The 19,778-nt window shown below is 46.8% G+C and overlaps 2 protein-coding genes across 5 annotated transcripts; both read left to right on the top strand.

Moving 5' to 3' along the window:
* Positions 1–7,803: 7,803 nt before the first annotated feature.
* Positions 7,804–15,319, top strand: slc8a2a (solute carrier family 8 member 2a). 4 transcript variants are annotated; one of them, XM_067229309.1, is made up of 12 exons: positions 7,804–7,911; positions 8,032–8,169; positions 8,291–8,518; positions 8,982–9,260; positions 9,699–10,154; positions 10,588–10,952; positions 12,411–12,514; positions 12,652–12,669; positions 12,785–12,897; positions 13,822–13,921; positions 14,102–14,371; positions 14,491–15,319. In XM_067229309.1, exons 1-12 carry the CDS (start codon positions 7,819–7,821, stop codon positions 14,865–14,867), a joined length of 2,541 nt encoding a protein of 846 aa, XP_067085410.1. In that variant the 5' UTR covers positions 7,804–7,818; the 3' UTR covers positions 14,868–15,319. The 4 variants fall into 4 exon arrangements, with proteins under 4 accessions (XP_067085410.1, XP_067085411.1, XP_067085413.1 ...); XM_067229310.1 differs by lacking the exon at positions 12,652–12,669; XM_067229312.1 differs by lacking the exon at positions 12,652–12,669 and having other exon boundaries at positions 12,411–12,520.
* Positions 15,320–16,050: 731 nt separating this feature from the next.
* On the top strand, positions 16,051–19,669 carry srsf7a (serine and arginine rich splicing factor 7a). The gene is made up of 9 exons (XM_067229315.1): positions 16,051–16,150; positions 16,259–16,361; positions 16,881–17,109; positions 17,222–17,404; positions 17,518–17,592; positions 17,782–17,820; positions 18,100–18,213; positions 18,481–18,591; positions 18,871–19,669. The coding sequence occupies exons 3-9, from the start codon at positions 16,889–16,891 to the stop codon at positions 18,920–18,922; spliced, it is 795 nt and encodes a 264-aa protein (XP_067085416.1). The 5' UTR covers positions 16,051–16,150; positions 16,259–16,361; positions 16,881–16,888; the 3' UTR covers positions 18,923–19,669.
* Positions 19,670–19,778: the final 109 nt, after the last annotated feature.

The following is a 19,778-nucleotide window of genomic DNA, read 5'->3' as shown; positions in this document are numbered from 1 at the left end:
TGTTTTTATTCTGTAGACTTTATTGTTACCGGCAATGCGCAAAAGCAAAGTTGCAGAAGGTAGTCGTATTTTATTACCACCAACAGAGGGGGTTATAGCAGTCACATTAACTGATATCTTTGATTACTCTTTGCAAAGAAATAGACTAGTGTCATTCACTCAAAAAACAGCATTTATTGCTTATCGTTGACAAGGCTTGGAAGTTATACAATTGATATCACAAGAAAAACTCAGCACAAGTGATACATATATTGCACATTAATTTAATGTGCAGTGTGTGTCATGAATGAATGATTTCAGATAAGCGTGACAAAAATCCGTCATCTGCTCATGTAGCTAATTGGCTGTACCAATTTATTTTCTTACTTAGACATTCCATTGTAAATTCTCTAGCGTTCTCTCGTGAGTGCCCCCCGTTTACTTTGGACCAATGGTGATGTAGAATTTCGCAGTTGCGCAGTTCAGTGTGTGTACGATCACCCACATGGGATTCAGCATCTGTTCGGGAATATGAGTGAACGGGAACGTGCGTCTGTGGGTCCAGTTGTATGTTGAGAAGGGGACAGTTTTAGCGGGGACTTGCTCAAGAGTGTTTCTGAAATAATGTCAACTTCAGGGCGAGTTGATCCATAGGCGTCAAGGTAAGACCAGATATTTGGGAAGAAACACAGATAGGTTACCTGTCAGCGGACAAGGCGCTTTAGAGGACCGTTATGTGTTTAATTGCATATACACACACAATGTTTGGAGTTTGTCGGGAGTACGAAAGTGTAAACGTAACATTTATTAAGGAAGTTTACTTCATTTGAAAAGTAGCATACTTATCTTTTGCGTCTCTAAGCAACTGTTGGGCATCCTTTAAACAACGCAAGAGGCTGACAGTTACTGGATGAGTAATCACGCAGAACATGTATTTTATTCTGTGCAGATGTTTCACTAGATTCACATAGATTTAGATAAAAGTGTACCTCAGTTTTAAAGGCCTCTGTCCTGTTCATTTAACTTACAATGAATTCTATACATTTAATGCGTGTGAGACTTAACAATATGGTCATGTTGTTTAGGCCACAATTATTTTGTAGCTAAACACTTCTACTCTGGTTCTAAGTGTCATGAATAATATAGTTAAAAAGCCTCTTAGCAGCGTGCAATTAGGCTTGTGGGTTTCATCTGGAGATATAAAAGGTATCTTGTTGTGTGCAATGTTTCTTTGGTCCTCTCTCTTGGAGAGTTCTTTACACATAAAGTTAGAGTTCTGGGTTGACGGTTAAGCAGGGAAAATAATCATCTTTGGACAGAGTAACTGATTGTACAATGACCCAGCCTTCTCCTGTACCTGCCTGGCCACCGGCCCACCAGCCTGTCAGAGGTGTTGAGCTGTGAGAGATGAGGTGTTGACTGTACATTCATCCCCCTCAGAGCCGAAATGCATTGTGTTTGATTACACACGTGCTATTGCAGGCCTCTCTCTTGTGTCAGTCTTTAGCGCCACAGCATAGAAGACTGCGGGTCAGACTAAAGAAACATAAAGAACTAAAGCTACCATTTTCCAAAGTTTCTACCTTTTTTTGTATTTTTGATTGTTTCAATCTCAATCTAAAACAAACCGTCATAAAGAGACACATCCCCTTGGATAACAAATATAAAATCCCACGCCATTTAGCAGGCCACATCCAATGAACACCGTCTCACTCTAAAGCACTCTTCTCACGGTCAACGGTATCAAAGATGCGATGGGCTTCGGCAGCTAAACCTAAGTCATCTATTACAAAAGCTTCGTGACACTCATCCCGAAATGTGACCCTCATATGTGTGTCAGCACAAGTAAACCAACGCTCCCTCATTGTATGCATGCATTGACACGTGCCCGCCTGATTGACAAAGGAGCAGAGGGAATGGATACAGTGCTATACCTTAGGTTTTTTCTCACTGCCTTCACTCAATCAGTAAGACTGCGTAGGCCATAGGACCCGACAGACCGCTGCCACGGTCACTCAGAGAACGGGGGTTTCGATCAAATTTACGTGAATGTTAATTCATCGTTGTAGTATACTCCCATCCGAAAGCTGCTTTTTCCTATGCGAGAGTAAATACATTAACAGTTGCTGCTACCAACAGCTGGTATTATGAACCGTAATTAAACCGAATTAAAACCAGTGATATATAAATATTGTTAATTGTCTGTGGGAAAACATATCTGGATTCCTGTGGCTTTGAACTTGAATGGTGGATGAACTTGGAATGATGCCTCAGCTTATTACAATGTGGACAAAGCAATGCTTCCTGTTAGCTAAGAGGAGTGCCAGAGTGATTGGGAGGAGTCAGTGCAATGTGTTGCAGCACTCAGAGTGCACTAATGGCTATTAAAACATGGTGTTCTCACACAGCGTCGATGTGTGTGTGTGTGTATGTGTGTGTGTGAGAGAGAGAGAGAGAGAGTGAGAGAGCGAGCGAGAGAGTGTGTAAGCTAGAGAGAAGCTGTTTTGTTTTCATTGACACACTCCTGTATAGCATTGTCAATGTAGACCTACTGGCTGCCTCTGTGCTTTTTGTTGAACACTTTGTTGTTCTGACTGGGTCTAAAGAGTAGCCCTGAATTGAGCTTGGAAAACAATAAAAGTCATGTACAGATCTGAGATGATACAACTAGACGTTTACAAATACTTTTCTTTTATAAGGATATACATGGCTACGTGATTTATTTCCATGTGGTGCTAGTTTTGGCCTGTTTTACCCATACCAAAGCCATTTTTTGGTGTCTGTGTGAGATTGATGTCCTTGCAAACTCTTCAAATTCTCTACAAATTCTCTCCGTCACATCAAACACTGTCTGCTGTATTATCTTTCGGGGGTCCCTTGATATTATGAAAACTAAAGTCCAGCTTTATGGTTCGGTACGTGGCTATTCTGCCCAGTCACCATTACCATTTCTGTGCAGTAATTGATCTAACTCTGCCCGTTTTCTTTGTTACTGACTTTTTGTTTCAGTTGCAGTCCTGAATATTGCATAACTGGTGTCTCTCTCAGACTGTAGAACTGCACTGAAGTTGAGAATGCTGCTCCTTCTAGGATGACTGGAGCACCAGTGGCCGGGCCTAGGGTTCTCACAGGAAATAGAAACCACAGGACACTCTGTATTCTGGCTGTCAGTGGTTTGTCTCGTGACCTCTTTCTGTCCACCTCGCCTCTGCCCTCGTGGACACCGGTTAGCCATTAACCTCCGAAAGACACGTGCCGAGTAGAAGTGTGGCACGGTTTGGACACGGAGAGAAGATGGCCAGGAAGAGATAGCGAGAGACGGGTCTGAGAGATGCTAAGGCAGTGCCAGGTTACGTGGTGTGGTGTCACTCGCTAAAGAGTTTAGTCAAGGTTTTTTTTTCCGGGGGGGGGGGGCGTTAAATCAGTGATTCGCCTCAGGGACAGTAGCTCTTTGGCGGGTGAGGCAGGGCTGGATGCCGAGTCTATGGATGGGGCTTTGTGTCACAGTCGCAAAGTGTGGTTACGGTCTGTCTGTCGGCCTCTCTGTCTGTCTGTCTGTCTGTCTCTCTGTCTGTCTGACTATCTGTCTGTGCGGCCCGAGGGGGATTCATTTACACTCCTCTGGTTCCGGGACAGGTACACACAGCAGCGAGCCTCGGTCCCCACGTTACTTATTAAAGGGTAGGATCTCTTTCCTTTCATTCGTTTAACTGCAAACGGGCAGACTGTCTAACTGCCATGATTTGTGTGTAACTTGAACTTCTGTCATTACGCGGTAACCACGCCTGTTGTTTTTGTTTGGGAAGATGAGTCTCCATTTTGCAGTGCCCAGTCGTTTGTACCGAGCTCAAGTACTTTGAGGTCATCAGGGAGGCGTGTGTTCCGTGAGATCTTGAAAAGATACGGATCGGAACGTGCTAGAAACGGTGTTGTCTTTGAGCCGGATGTGAGCTGGTTCAGAGAGCACAGTGGATTTGTTTTAGCCAGACTGGAGCCGTCATTCTTTAGGAAAACTCCAATGAATGGGGTATGCTGCCACCTGTGGCACCTGATGTGTCAGGTTAGTAAGAGAGCCTGTAAAAAAATGACAGAGCTGGTACATATTGTACAGTTTGTGGCTCTTGTAGTTTATACATTCAATCCTATTTCTTTTTTTTTTGGAAAACGTATTTCGTTTTTCAGATAATCAGTTGAGACACCTGCTCTACTTTTTTGTTGTTGTATTATTTTCATTCATGTCTATAATGAATTATTTGCATCAACACAAACAGGTACTTAAGTGCCTTCAATCTTTAATAGTATCCTATCTCTCTTTCACTCTCAGTTTCTTTGTTTAACCGTCTTACTTTGTCGGTCACTTATACCTGCTGGTTCTCAGAATCGCCTCTCTTAGCTGCCACTCTCTCTGTTCCTTTTCCCTGTTCTCTGTCTCTTTCTGTCACCTGAACCTGCCGGCTCTTTCAAGTAGCATTCCTTATTCACCGACTCTTCCTTTCTTTGTCTCCCTGTGTTTCTCTCTCACCGGAACCTGCTGGTTCTCAGACTTAGCCTTCACCTACCTGGAATTCCTTGACACATGGCAGAGAAAGGACATATATTAAACAGTGACAGGTGTTAACTCCCATTTTGCCCATTGCCCGCTATCGGTGTAAGTTAATCTCAGGCAATCTCTTATCGGTGGCGCTGACGGACGGGAACGGTGTCGTCGTGGGTAACAGGAGAGGAGCTGTCGCCCCGACGCACAGCTCAGTGTCATGCTGCAGGTAGTCGAAGTGTCCAGAGCACTGACACCTCCAGTGGCACTGCCAGGGGGGGGGGAGGGGGGGTCAGGCGCCCTCTCGGACCACCCCAGGGTCCTAGCTGTAGAGGGAGACCCAAACTAGAAGGCTGAAAAAGTCAAAAGCAATGACATTTCAGTTGTGACACATAAGAAAAATCAACTTTCGCACGTGTCTTGAAAAGACGTGCGAAAGTTGATTCGCACGTCATTTGTAATTTCGCACGAATATCTAAAGCCGGTGATGCGGTGCAGTGACATCGCGCACGGAATATGTCTGTCGTTCGTATAACAAAATGTGTTTTTTTTTTAATGAAAATGAGGTGTTCAGTTTCAACCCCTTCCAATGTAGGCCCCTTGCAGGAGGGAGGCCTCCTCTGTTGTGGCGGAGGGTCGAGGGTTAGGATTAGGAGAAGTCATCTCGACGTCAAAGGCTCTCCCCCTAAAAGGCCATGTGTGGTGCTGAGCTTCTCCACAGCTGTGAGGGATAAGCACTTCCTGCATCCCTGCATAGACATGACTCCATGGACTACCATCACTTCCTGCACCCCTGCATAGACATGACTCCATCGACTACCATCACTTCCTGCACCCCTGCATAGACATGACTCCATGGACTACCATCACTTCCTGCACCCCTGCATAGACATGACTCCATCGACTACCATCATCTCTGATTTCCAACCAGGATTGCCTAGTAGGTGGGCCCAGGGGTTTAAGTTATATTTAGGGAGAAGCATTAATAATGCAGCCCGACGCAGCAGCTTCTTGATCAGCTAATGCTCATTTATAGGCTCCTATCACCTACAGTTAGGCTGGAAAAGAAATCCCCAAATTTATAGCCACAAAGCAAACAAATGAGATCAAATGTGATCAAGTGTGAGTCTCTCTTAACAGCTGAGAATACCCTTTACAGGGCTGTACATACTTGCTAGTTTGAGTGACTGTTCACAATCACTGTGGGTCATTTTGAGTGTCCCCTCACCTTTGGGAGATGAGTTCCTTCCAAGAAATTCAAACAAACATTCCCAGTTGGAAAATGGGAATGTTTGTCGGCGTCTCCGTTGGGCTCGGCCTCGCTCTGTTACCTGTGCGGTGTGGTTGAAGTGTGAGCAAGGGCTTGTTTTGTTGCTCCTGTGGGCCCCCCCGTCAGTGAAAGAGGTCCCTCTGTCTGAGGCCGCAGTAACCATAGCAGACGTTGGAAAGTGAAATGCGATGCGGTGGCTCTTTGGGCCACGTTTCTCAATCACAACCTCTTAATGAGCTGGCTGGAGCACCGGACAACATCAATGATGCAGCAGACTGGTGTGTGTTACCGCCAGCAACACACCAACAAAAAAAAAGACGGTCTCATCTGTGCGGGGGCCTGGAGGATTGCCAGGCATTATTCTTTCTTCCTATCATACACACTTAGCCACACTCTCACTTACACGCACGCACTCGAGTCCGATTTACTCGGGGGGCGCGTGGCGCATCACCGTTCACCCACGCGGCTTTGGACTAAGCTTGGACTCACATTCGATGCGTGTGACTTTCAAATGCGCCGACTTTTGCGCACTTCTGACTCGCATGCTATGTACAGTAACGTACAGTAACTGCTTTACCCTAGCAGTCGCCGCCCACCGTGGGAGTATGTTGTGTTTTCGGAGATTGAAATAGTACTTCGACACATTCTCACGATGAAAGGACTGTTGCAATCTTGGAAATAACCCTAAGGAAATCTTATTTGTGGTTTTTTATCGGGCCCCAGGCATGGGCTTGGTCCCGTCATGACTAATTGAACAGTAATAAGACCTTAAGTTCTCAATGAATAAGATATGGTGCCACATACACCACCCCAGGGTTACCGGTGCAGGCTCGCTAGGGGGGTCATTGACACAGGTGACCCCTATAAGTAGCCTTGTCTTAGACCCCCCCCCCCCCCCTCCTCCCCTCCCCAACACAGGAAGTGCATGTATGGAGTCCACCAACCGAGGAGGTTTGCATGTTTTCTCGCACGTTCGTTTTATTTTCTCGCGCTTTTTAACGCAGTTTGCGTCGTGTGCTCACTCACTCCCTCTCCCTCCCCCCCCTCTCTCCTCTCCACCCTTCTGTCGCTCTGTCTGACCGGACTGTACTGTTCTATTTCCACTTGTTGGGTATTTAGCTAGGATGCTGATGCAGTAACTGCGTCTAGACTGTTACACGATACAGACAGGGAAAACATGCGCTGGCACACCGACACATCTTTTTCTCTGGATCATTTTCATGTTTGTAACGAGAGAGCCGAATGGCGTAGTTCTGGTAAATTCCATTAGCAACTGACGTCTCCAACATGGCTACCAGGATGGCCTGCTGTATATTTTCTTTTTGCCTCCTTCCCACGGAGGGTCCCTTACATGATTCAAAAAGGCATCGATCAAGGCTGAGTCATCTTGAATTCGTTAGCAGCTAGATTAGGATGCAGCCTTGCGTAGTTCAGCCCAGCACAACGCGGGCGACCCTATCCGGGCCGCGTAGAAGATTCATAAGCGAAGGCGTCGGAGATCTTCAATAGAGTAACAGCGGAATGAACGTTGATCGAAAGAAACCCACATTATAAATCATTAGAAAACAGAGTCGGTTCTATCCTAACACTTCTCCCCCTCTCTCTCTTTCTGTGCCTCTCCCCCCCCCCCTCAGGATAGTCCTCTGATACAGCTGTTTCAACGGGGACCCCAGACATGACTATACTCCGGCAGAGCGCGGGACCTCTCTCCTTCTCCGCCTCTCTCCTTTTCCTCCTACTCCTTCTGCCCCACCCGTGCACGCCCTCTTCCCAACCCCAGGTGGTGCTACGGGCGTCGCCCACACCGGTCACCCAGACGGTCAACCAGACGGTCAACCAGACGGTCAACCAGACGGTCACCCAGACGGTCACCCAGACGGTTAACCAGACGGTTAACCAGACGACCCAGGCGGTCGGCAACTCCAGCTTGGCGGCCAAGCGGACCTGCACGGACAAGGTGGTGTGTCGGCCGGGCATCCTGCTGCCGGTGTGGCTGCCTCCCAACCCCCCTCTGGGAGAGCAAGCCGGGAGGGCCATGGTCTACTTCGCCTGCCTCATGTACATGTTCCTGGGCGTGTCCATCGTCGCCGATCGCTTCATGGCCGCCATCGAGGTCATCACCTCTCAGGTAGCCCCTCCCCTGTGTTTCTCCCTCCTCTCCGTTGCCTCCCTCCGACGCTTTTCCCGCTTCGACCGCGATTGCGCTCACCAGCCTGGGGGTTTTCCTCCGTGTCGTTGTGGTTGTTAGGAGAAGGAGGTGACCATCACCAAACCGAACGGGGAGACGTCGGTGACCACGGTGAGGATCTGGAACGAGACCGTGTCCAACCTCACCCTCATGGCCCTGGGCTCGTCAGCGCCCGAGATCTTGCTGTCCGTCATCGAGGTGATTGAATGAGGGCTTGAATGAATGAATGAATGAAGGAATTCCCTTTTTGGTCATCGTAGGTTGTAATGTGCGAGGGCAAGTGAGGTCGCGACCCTGACCTTTGTCCTCTGAATGCCAGGTGTGTGGGCACAACTTCCACGCTGGGGAGCTCGGTCCGGGCACCATCGTGGGCAGCGCCGCCTTCAACATGTTTGTGATCATCGGCATCTGCGTGTGGGTCATCCCCGACGGGGAGTCCAGGAAGATCAAGCACCTCCGCGTGTTCTTCATCACAGCCTTCTGGAGCATCTTCGCCTACATTTGGCTCTACCTCATCCTGGCCGTCATCTCCCCCGGAGTGGTAGAGGTGCGTTTGTTTGCGTGTGTCTGTTTTGCGTGTCTGTTCCGTGGGTCTGTTTGCGTGTCTGTTTTGCGTGTCTGTTTTGCGTGTCTGTTTGTGTGTCCGTTCCATGCGTCTGTTGGCGTGTCTGTTGCTATGTCTGTTGATGTGTCTGTTGGTGTGTCTGTTGGCGTGTCTGTTTTGCGTGTCCGTTCTGTGTGTCTGTTTGTGTGTCCGTTCCGTGTGTCTGTTGCCGTGTCTGTTGGTATGTCGGTTGGTGTGTCTGTTGGTGTGTCGGTTGCTGTGTCTGTTGGCGTGTCTGTTGGCGTGTGTGTTGGTGTGTCGGTTGGTGTGTCGGTTGCTGTGTCTGTTGCTGTGTCTGTTTGTGTGTCTGTTTGTGTGTCAACACCGTGAGACGTCGTCACGCATATGGTTTGACACGTGGGTTAGATGTTGTCAGTGCGTATGTTTATGTCGTGTTCATACCTAGGTGTGGGAGGCTCTGATCACCCTCCTCTACTTCCCGGTGTGCGTGATCTTGGCGTGGATCGCCGACCGGCGCCTCCTCTTCTACAAGTACATGCACAAGCGCTACCGCGCCGACAAGAGACATGGCATCATCGTGGAGACGGAGGGCGACCTGGCTCCCAAGGGGCTGGACGTGATCATGGAGGGCAAGTTCTCCGACGGCGGCTCGAGTCCCGTCAACTCCTCGAGCGTGACGGTGTCCGTGCAGACGGGGAGGGAGCTGGAGCAGAACCGAGAAGAGGTAGGTGGGAGATAAGAATGAGAGGGGTCAGATGCAAAGGGGTCAGGTGGCTGAGCGGTTAGGGAATCGGGCTAATAATCGGAAGGTTGGTCCGATTCCCGGCCGCGCCAAATGAAGTTGTGTCCATGGGCACTTCGCCCTACTTGCCTCGGGGGGAATGTCCCTGTACTTACTGTACGTCGCTCTGGATAAGAGCGTCTGCTAAATGACTAAATGTAATTGTAAGGATGAGAGGGGAATCGCATTGGGAATCATCTTCCATATCACATTCCCACAGATTCAATCTCGCAGTTATTTCTTAGGAATGAGAAAAACCTTTTCAAACCTAGAGAAATAGAGAAAGTGTTGATTTTCTTCTTCCGTTACACAGCCAGAGACGAAACCCAAAAAAAGTCGACGCCCTTTCTGTAATGTCGTTGTTCTGGCTCGATGCTCCAGGTGGTGCGCCTGCTGAAGGACCTGAAGCAGAAGCACCCGGAAAAAGACCTGGAGCAGCTGATCGAGATGGCCAACTACACGGCCCTGGTGCACCAGAGGAAGAGCCGAGCCTTCTACCGCATCCAGGCCACGCGCATGATGATCGGCGCCGGCAACGTCCTCAAGAAGCACGCCGCCGACCACGCCCGCCGCGCCGCCGAAGCCGCCGAGGGGGGGCCCCAGGAGGTCGACGACCGGGCCACGTGCGCCCACGTGTCGTTTGAGCGTGCGCAGTACCAGTGCACCGAGAACTGCGTGACGCTGAGCTTGGGAGTGGTCTGTGAGGGGGGGACCGGGCAAAACACGTTCTGCGTGGATTACCGTACGGAGAACGGTTCCGCCAACGCCGGGGCCGACTTTGAGTTCGGCGAGGGAACGTTGGTGTTCAAGCCTGGGGAGAGCCGCAAAGAGATCAAGGTTAGGAAGGGTGGAGACAGGAGAGAAAGGATAGTGCTGGCATCTGTAGGGAGTCAGGTGGCTGAGCTGTTAGGGAATAGGGCTATTAATCAAAAAGGTTGCCGGTTCAATTCCCGGCCGTGCTAATTTGACGTTGTGTCCTTGGGCAAGGCACTTCACTCTACTTGCCTCGGGGGAATGTCCATGTACTTACTGTAAGTCGCTCTGGATAAGAGCGTCTGCTAAATGTCAAAAATCTGTATCTGGCAAAAGAATGGCCCTTTTGAGTCCAAAAATCTATACAAATGTGTCTTTGATTTGGTGGGATGATTTCAGATTTATATTAGGATTATATTTCATTATATTTGTAGGATTAAAGATGGCAATTTAAGCAGGAAGTCAAGTTTTTTTGTTTGTTCAGTCACATAAGTGTGGTGTGTCCTGCGATCCCTAGGTGGGCATCTTGGATGACGACGTCTTTGAAGAGGACGAGCACTTCTTTGTGCGTCTGCAAAACCTACGGCTGGACGAGGGCGGCAGCGAGGTTGGGGCGGGAACGCCCCCGCGGGGCCGCTTGGTGGAGCCGCTGTTCGCCACGGTGACCATCCTGGACGACGACCACGCGGGTATCTTCACGTTCAGCCAGCGCGTGCTGCGCGTGAGCGAGAGCTCGGGCGTCGTCGTGGTGACGGTGGCGAGGAACTCGGGCTCGCGGGGCACCGTGGTGGTGCCGTACCACACCGAGGACGGCAGTGCCCGCGCCGCCGTGGACTACGAGGAGACCAAGGGGGAGCTGGAGTTCACCAACGAACAGACGAGGTGAGTTGAAACAGCCGAAGGGGAGAGTCTTCAGGGCTTTTTGGCAGCCATCTTGTTTTCATCACGTTTGTTTCGATAAACTGGAAATCGATGAGTGCACACTCTCTAGATATGTATAAGATAATTTAGTGGTTGGTAGTAAGTTGATAATTTTGGAGGTCTATGTTTATGTATATCCTCAAGGGATATAAACACAATGTTTGTCTTGTAACTGTACTTAAGTTTGTTACATTTACAGATTTGTGGTAGGCTACTAAATGGACTAAATGTGGTTATGGGAAGTGAACCCCTGAATCCTGTTGTGGGGTTATTATGGGTTGTCAGCAACTCACACAGTCTCAATCATCTGCTATTAGATTATTACATCAAATGGTAATCCCAGTCTTTATCAAGATTGGGAACTGTTTGCCATCTCTGGCTCATCCATTTCCCTGTAAATGTTCAGGCGAAAGTGCGTAGACTTTATCTGTATCCAGCCAGTAAAGTGAAAGCCATGACATTGCAAATCATGTCGGAAGAAGGTACCTAGCTAGTACAGTAATGTAGGATTCAGACAGGCCTAAAAGCTGCCATTGATTGGAGCTACTGCACTTTACAACACAATGGTCCATTACAGTAACCAGTACACTATCCACAGGGTTAGATACAACATGAAACTGTAGCAATGGTTTTATTGATTTGCATCATAATACGTTTGCATGGATACACTGTGTTTGTACAACATGTGTGTGTGTGTGTGCTATTGAACCCTTATTTAACCTTCACTATGTCATTTTCAGTAGATAGCAGGCTGTTTGTGAACATCAGAATCAGAATCAGAAAGGGATGTATTCGCCATGAAAGTTTGCACAGACAAGGAATTTGCTTTGGCAGGAAGGTGCATACAATAAACATATACCTAAAATTTAAATATGTGGACTAACTATACTAAGGGTACATAGACTAGCAGTACTAAGTGGAATAAATATAAGTTGCCGTAAATTACAATATAAAAATACAAATATTACAAAAAATACAAATGTACAAGATACCATGTTGTGGTGCAGTGCAAAAGCAGAGTGTTTTAAGCAATAAGTCATTTGAGTCAGTGTGGTCCCTTGGCCTTGTTGAAGAGGCCAACAGCAGAGGGGAAGAAACTGTTTTTGTGGTGTGAGGTATTGGTCCTGATAGACCGCAGCCTTCTGCCGGAGGGGAGTGACTGAAACAGGGAGTGTCCAGGGTGGGAGGAGTCGGCCACAATCTTCCTCGCTCGCCTCAGGGTCCTCGAGGTGTGCAGGTCCTCGAGGGTAGGCAGATTGCAGCCAATCACCTTCTCAGCAGTACGGATGATACGCTGCAGTCTGCTCTTGTCCTTGGCTCTTGTCCTTGGCATTTATTGTCAACATTTCAGAGTTGATTCCTATTGTGCGTGTGTGAATATCTGTGTGTGTTTGTTTGTATGTGTGTGTGTCTCAACAGTCAGACCCTACAGGTGCGCATTGTGAATGTGGAGGAGTACGAGAAGCAGGAAAATTTCTTCGTCGTACTAGAGGATCCCAAGTGGCTAAAGAGAGGAATCTCAGGTCAGTGTTGGTCCTGTACACGGGTGTGGTTTGAGTGTGTGTATTCGATTATATGTCGATTTAGCGAGGCGTTCTCCTTTTTAACAAATGTTGTGGTTAGTTATAATTAAAGTTAACCTGTGTCTCATTTCCCACAGCCTTACTGCTCAACCAGGGTAAGTCACAGAAATAACTCACACGCTCGACATTGCGCACAACCTCTTACACAGGAATAATTCACATACTCGTACGTTTTAAGGGACTGATCTATACCTCTCTCTTCTGAAACAGGCAAACCCACTCCAGAGGAGGAAGAGGCCAGGAAGATCTCTGAGATGGGCAAGCCCATCCTGGGGGAACACAGCAGACTGGAGGTTATCATAGAGGAGTCCTATGAGTTCAAGGTGTGTGTGACGTGAAAGGTGCTGGGTTTACGTGGGGGGGGCGGGGGTGGGAGAGAACCGGCATGCAGGCATCTGTGCATTTGAGAGTGTGTATGTGTGTGAGAGAGAGAGAGACAGAGAGAGACAGAGAGAGAGAGAGAGAGAGAGAGAGAGAGAGAGAGAGAGAGAGAGAGAGAGAGAGAGAGAGAGAGAGAGAGAGAGAGGTGAACATAAGTGTGGTACTAACTCTCCCCCCTGGGTGCCCTCCTACTCCCATCAGATTCGACAGGGAATGACTCCTAATGGCATTCTGAACCCGGTACAGTAGCTACTAGCGCTGCATGCAGTGTGAGCGCTGCATGCAGTGTGCCCTGGTCCTCAGAGAGGACCACCGCTCCTCCTAACCTCTCTCATATGTTAATATGATCCTTCTTGTTTCCCGGAAAATATAAAAAGATACTGTGTATTTTCGACATGTATGATATTTAATGATATTTGCTTAACCCTTGTGCTGCCTTCGGGTCACATGACCCAAAGGTTCATAACGAACCATCGTTGTGTATACCCAATTTTACCCAATACAAAAACAAATAAAAATAATGTTCTTTTAACCTTCGCAATGTGGGGGTCTGAGACAGCCCACCGGTTAAAAGAAAATGCTTCACTTTGTTTTTGTATGCGGTAAAGTTGTCGCAATACAACGGTGGGTCACAATGACTGATGGGTCAGAGTGACCCGAAGATAACACAAGGGTTAAGTAGTCCTGTGATCAAGGTGTAACTTGATTGAAGTGTCCTCTTCTCCATACCCTTCCTGATATATTTTTAAACTGAACGGATGTCTGCATGTGTCTGTGTGAAACCTTTACACGGTAAACTGTTTCTCAACGATGTCCCTGAGCTTCCTCTGGGTCTCATATCTGACCCGGATTTTGTGTCACGATAGAACACAGTGGACAAGCTCCTGAAAGACACCAACCTGGCGTTGGTGGTAGGCACTCACACCTGGAGAGAGCAGTTCATCGACGCCGTCACTGTCAGTGCAGGTCATTCAAAACTTATTTCCCTCAAATATGTTTTAAGATACACAAGAAAAAAGTTCATCTTAAAGAATTACGATAATGCCTATAAGATTTTAATCGAGAGAGAAAAAACAGTTTAGGAAAATGTTGAACATTTACGGGTGACTATTTAATTTAACCCCCACTACCGTTTAATCCTTGCAGGTGATGGGGATGACGAGGGCCAAGAACAACGAACGCCCAACTGCTTTGACTACTTCATTCACATTGTGACAGTATTCTGGAAGATTCTTTTCGCCTGCGTTCCACCGACGGAGTACTGGAACGGCTGGGCCTGCTTCATAGTGTCTATTTCCGCCATTGGACTCCTGACAGCCGTCATCGGGGACCTGGCCTCCCACTTTGGCTGCACTGTGGGACTGAGGGACACCGTCACGGCTGTGGTGTTTGTGGCTTTGGGCACCTCCATCCCTGGTAAGTGTGTATATTTGCGTCTGTTCGTATTGTTTGTATCCTCCATTTCTCAGCTGTCTTCAAGCCTTATATTCGACAATCTCCTCACCTTGATGATTCGTTCTTCCTTCCCCTCACAGACACCTTTGCTAGTAAAGTCGCTGCCACTCAGGACCAGTACGCCGACGCGTCGGTGGGGAACGTGACGGGAAGCAACGCCGTCAACGTGTTTCTGGGCATTGGAGTCGCCTGGTCCGTGGCGGCCATATACTGGGAGGTCAAAGGGGAAGTCTTCCGCGTGGATCCCGGGTCTCTCGCTTTCTCCGTCACGCTGTTCACCATCTTTGCCTTCATCAGCATGGGCGTGCTCATGTTGCGCCGGAGGCCATCGGTAGGGGGTGAGCTGGGCGGCCCACGGATCACCAAGGTGCTGACCACCATGTTTTTCTTCGGCCTCTGGTTTCTCTACATCCTCTTCGCCAGTCTGGAGGCCTACTGCCATGTAAAGGGCTTCTGAGAGAGCATTGGTGAACGAGGATTTATTGTCAAACACACATGCACACACAAACACGAACAGGCCTACATTATACTCACACGCTACATATCCCTCACCGAAGAAACATCGTAAACACACGAGCACACAAATGCACGCACACCATCGACGACATGTTACGAAAGGTTGTGAACACTTTCCTCCGTTGATGAACGAGGAGACGGGAGGAACAAAAACATGGGAACGGTTGAAAGAAATGACAGAACAGCTCACCGAGACGACCACGTGAACACTGATCCTATAAACAAAGTTCTCAGTATCTGGGTCAGAGTCTGGCCCGAAGAGGGCTTGGATCACTTAGCTAAAGGTTAAGTTTTCTACAAGATGTAAGTCACTGACTGAGAGGATTTTAGAATGGTACGTGACTACCTGGGAATTTGAAAATGTGTCTCCATATTTAAGAAGACCTCGCCTAAGGCTGGTTCGATGGGGGTGATGATGGGACTGTTGCTTCACCCAGATAAACATTGTGAACGACAGCCTCCTCTTTCACAAGGGCCCCTCCACAGCTTTTGTATAATAGTTTTTCCTTTGAAATAATTGTATATTTACAATGTCATGTGACAAGAGGCATATATAGGTACTATAAGCCTCACATGTTAAACTTGAGCTCAATACTGAAATTTGTAACATCATTCCCAAAACCACTATACATGATGATGCATGCAAAATACTAATGCAATTCTTCAGAAGCTGTTACATGAAAAGGTAATACTGTAATGTAGGTTGGAGATATAACTGGATATCTGCCATTTAGAGTGACCACTGTGTGAAGGAGAGGATTCATCCAGCACAATATGAAGACTTATCCATTTATGTATTTATTGTGTCGTTTAATGTATGTATATCTGAATGTCACAGCTTTTGTTAGCTAAATAATATTGAAATGTATCAGTTATCGCAATTATACTGAAATTGCATCACTGTAAATGTCTCGGCTTGTTTAATTCATTCGACGAATCTCAAATCGCACCAATAGCTACCTTTATTTGAACAGTGCGCGCAGTGTACATTTATGATTGACGTAAGAACGCGCCCGTGCTATTTATGCTGTTTAGGGCTTTCTGCCAATAGAAACCAATGGAATTTCACTATTACTGAAGCCCCTCCTCCCTGAAACCGAAAGATATGAGCTCTCCGGTTGGCTGATGCAGGTTGGCGGTACTTCCTCTTGGTTTTCTGAAAAACGTGCTACTGACCCGAATGAACAGCTAGGCCGAAACGGGAAAGGGGGGATCGTGGAAAATGTAAGCACTTTACCATGTTTGTATTAGAATTGAGAAAAAAGCCGTAATTCATCTGCAGGTAAAGGAGATTCATTCATTTTTTTTTATAATTTCGCTTTCTCGTTTCAGTGCTTGCAGCGGGCGACGGCGGACGCCAACCGGAAAAAGATTCATTCACTCGCGGAACCAAGGCGCCTAGATTAGCTAGCCTAGCTAGCAAGTATATCGGAAAGTGAGTAGCTAGCCACGGCTACCGTTGTTTATCGTGTACCAAAAATGTTTTCAAATTTCACTAAAGTCTATAAGAACATGAATAGAACATGTTTTCAACAAGCCCACAGTCGAGTCTTACATAATTATTGTTACGGTGCTATTTCTCCTGATGTGCAATGGTCGAACAAAGGGTAACGTTATCTAGCATAGAAGGCAATGCGGCCTTGTCACTGTTATTAGCCCACGCGCACTAGTCAGTTTGGTGTCTTGGCTTTCTCTGTTGCATGTTGCCCTGGTTTACAAAACATGAATGTACTAGCTATGCGTTTTCAGACATGCAGTCACATTAGTGCTCAACGATTGCTTGTTACAGTAGTCGTGTATGCGTTCAATATAACTAAGTTTACATTGAATGTTGTACTTAAAAACCGAAGTGCGGTCTTATCTCTGAATGAATGCATCAGATGATGGAGTTAGTCCTGATTAGTTTATACAGGGCAGACCAAATGTTTGAATATGTTTCCCTTACCCGGTCAAGGTTTCAAGATGTCATACTCGTCGTCAAGAGGTTCCTCTCGCAACACCGACTGCAAGGTGTATGTGGGTGACTTGGGCAACGGTGCCGCCAAGGGCGAGCTTGAGAGAGCCTTCAGTTACTATGGACCACTACGCAGCGTCTGGGTTGCTAGAAACCCACCCGGCTTTGCCTTTGTGGAGTATGAAGATACCAGGGATGCAGAGGATGCCGTAAAGGGCATGGATGGAAAGTGAGTGGGCATGGTTTACGTGGCTTTATCAATAAGTGTATGCTGTGATTGTATGGCTATCCTTGATGGAAAGTTCTTGAACCGTTCCTCCATCTTTGTGTCTAATCTTCAGAGTTCTCTGCGGGGCCCGCATAAGAGTGGAGTTGTCCACGGGCATGTCTCGCAAGTCGCGCTACGGTCGCCCCAGTCGCAGGAACTTCGACCCTAACGACCGCTGCTACCAGTGCGGAGAGAGTGGGCACTATGCATACGATTGCTATCGCTTTAGCAAGAGGGGAGGTGGCCGTCGTAGCAGGTACAGCATCCATCTTTCAGACTTCTTATTGGAAGGATCACCCATGACTACCTTTGACTGTTAGTCCATACCCATGCAATGGTAACTGGATCCGACTTGTTTTGCTTTTTAAGGTCTCGCTCTCGGTCTCGATCTCGCTCACGGTCTCGGGGAAGGCGTTATAGGTCACGCAGCAGAAGCAATGATCGGTGAGTGCTACTGTGTTTTTCACAGTTTATTTTTTTTTCTTTCTTCGTTGTAAAATTGATCAGTAGACTCAATAAATCATGTCCCGTTTGGCACAGGGTCTTATCAATACTTCATTCATACTTAACTGCCAGACTGGCCCTTCATTCTGACTGCTATATCAAACATTTGTATTATTTTTTTTTTATCAGGAGACATCGATCCCCGTCTTATTCAAAGCGCAGAAGCAGGTGAGATTTACAAATCCATTTATTGTGGGAATCCTGAGAGACCTATTCTGGCACAATGGTAGTAGCAAATAGTTTTCTCCCCTTAACAAATATGCACCAAATGCTTTGGGTAAATTCATAATGTTAAAAAGTATAGTAGTAATTTTCTCATGAAGCTGGACCACTCTGTTTTGGTATAAAACACTAATGTTCGACGCAGATAATGTAAGGCCAGTCTCTATACTTATGCCAGCTTTGTATTATTATTTATTTTTTAAATTGTGGCTGTTTGCCCTGCAGGTCTGCTTCCCCAGCCCGCTCCAAGTCCAGAAGTCCAGTGCGCAGGTCCAGGACACCTGTGCGTCGGTCAAGGACACCTGTGCGTCGGTCAAGGACTCCAGTGCGCAGAGCAAGGTGAGTCTTTCCCCATTTACTTATGAACCATTGATTCAGTAAAAAAAGAATCAGAATCATCTTTATTCTCCACGTAAGTTTGCACAAACAAGGAATTTATTATGACAGGAAGGTGCATTCCTGCCACAGTAAATTCCTTGTTTGTGTGAACTTGCATGGCGAATAAAACAGATTCTGAAATGAAGATGGATGGTATACATTGATAGTAGATTGCAATGAAGACGGTATTTGAAGCTTAGCGATCACATCACTGTCCCTTCTCTGCAGTCGCTCGCGCTCTCGTTCCCGTTCCCGGTCAGTTTCTCGTCCCCGGGCCCGCAACGTCTCCCGATCTCGCTCCAGGTCCAGATCCCGTTCCGCTACCCCCAAGAAAGACAGGTGAGCCCACAACTCTGGACGTTCCTCGTGGTATTGCCCTGTGGCATAAAAATCTGGTTTGAAACACGATTAGTGCTGACGCCCATTTTAGAAATGCTCTTATGCTCTACAAACTATTCGATGCTGTTTCAAGACCTGCTACAAAGGGTTTCGTTACCTGTGCTTTTGAAAATTTACATTTTTGAACGAGGAGTAGCTTAACTTGACCCAGTCTGTAGGAATGGCTACCACTCTGCCTTTACAGTAGGATGGGATACTGATGATCTGTTTTTGTACTAGTCGTTCCAGGTCAGCCAGTCCAAGGAAAAGCCCAACACCTGATGCTGACTGACCCTGGGGGAATTGCGGCACTGAGCCCTCTCCTTGGCCCCCTTACCCCATTTGCCTCAGGGCTTGAAGCCATTTTACACCGGTTCATGTTTTTTTTTTCTCTCCCCATTCTATTTAATTTATCCATTGTTTTTTTTGTCATCTGGTTTTACAGCTCTTATTTGGTCTGTACATTATGGTATTCCACATTTTCATTTTGCCATGGTCATTTTAATTCTTTTCACAGGGGAATTTTTTTTTCTTTATATTTTTGCATTCATAAAAAAAAAAAAGACAGTGGCCAGTGTGTCACAGCTTTTTAAAAGCTGTGTGCTGACTGATGGTGGCTACAGTAGGGTTCATTGAAGTGTACGCATCGCTGTACTAAAGAATGATTAGGGTTTTATTTTTGTTTTTCAATGTAAATGGCTATCTTTTTAATAAAATGAATCTTTACACATTGTAGTAATCTGATTCATATGCTGTCTGTTCATTTCTAGTGATGTTGAGATCATGTATCATGAGTTGGATGTAATCTTTCAATGAAATAAATGTAATTGTGTGTTAAATTTGGACTAGGTGAATTTTATAATCGTCCATACAGTTTGTCACATTTTAAACTTAATTCAGAGAGATGATGGTTACTTTTAAAGCATTTCGGTTTGATTCCTTGACCTTTTGGTTTGATTGTCCGTGGCATTGTTTATTTGAAATTCTATTTCTACAGTATTTTGCATTGTAACTGCATTTCAGGAATAAAAAGGATGCCTCACAGTAGAAACACGCCTGTAAACATTTTAATATACGGCCTATAATTCCTCGGTGTATTATTTAGCACCTATGAATTATTGTATTGAGGTAGCATTTTGTCTGCGTTC

This window comes from Osmerus mordax, chromosome 25 (assembly GCF_038355195.1).
Source record: "Osmerus mordax isolate fOsmMor3 chromosome 25, fOsmMor3.pri, whole genome shotgun sequence".
NCBI lineage: Eukaryota > Metazoa > Chordata > Actinopteri > Osmeriformes > Osmeridae > Osmerus > Osmerus mordax.
This window is presented reverse-complemented; position numbering and strand designations above follow the sequence as displayed.

Excerpts from the sequence above, each read along its gene's own strand:
- slc8a2a (XM_067229309.1), top strand. The coding sequence starts at position 7,819 with ATGGTCTACTTCGCCTGCCTCATGTACATGTTCCTGGGCGTGTCCATC. Across the intron at positions 7,912-8,031 it reads TCGAGGTCATCACCTCTCAG|GAGAAGGAGGTGACCATCAC; the intron begins GTAGCCCCTCCC and ends TGTGGTTGTTAG. Across the intron at positions 9,261-9,698 it reads TGGAGCAGAACCGAGAAGAG|GTGGTGCGCCTGCTGAAGGA; the intron begins GTAGGTGGGAGA and ends TCGATGCTCCAG.
- srsf7a (XM_067229315.1), top strand. The coding sequence starts at position 16,889 with ATGTCATACTCGTCGTCAAGAGGTTCCTCTCGCAACACCGACTGCAAG. Across the intron at positions 17,110-17,221 it reads GTAAAGGGCATGGATGGAAA|AGTTCTCTGCGGGGCCCGCA; the intron begins GTGAGTGGGCAT and ends TCTAATCTTCAG. Across the intron at positions 17,405-17,517 it reads GGAGGTGGCCGTCGTAGCAG|GTCTCGCTCTCGGTCTCGAT; the intron begins GTACAGCATCCA and ends TTGCTTTTTAAG.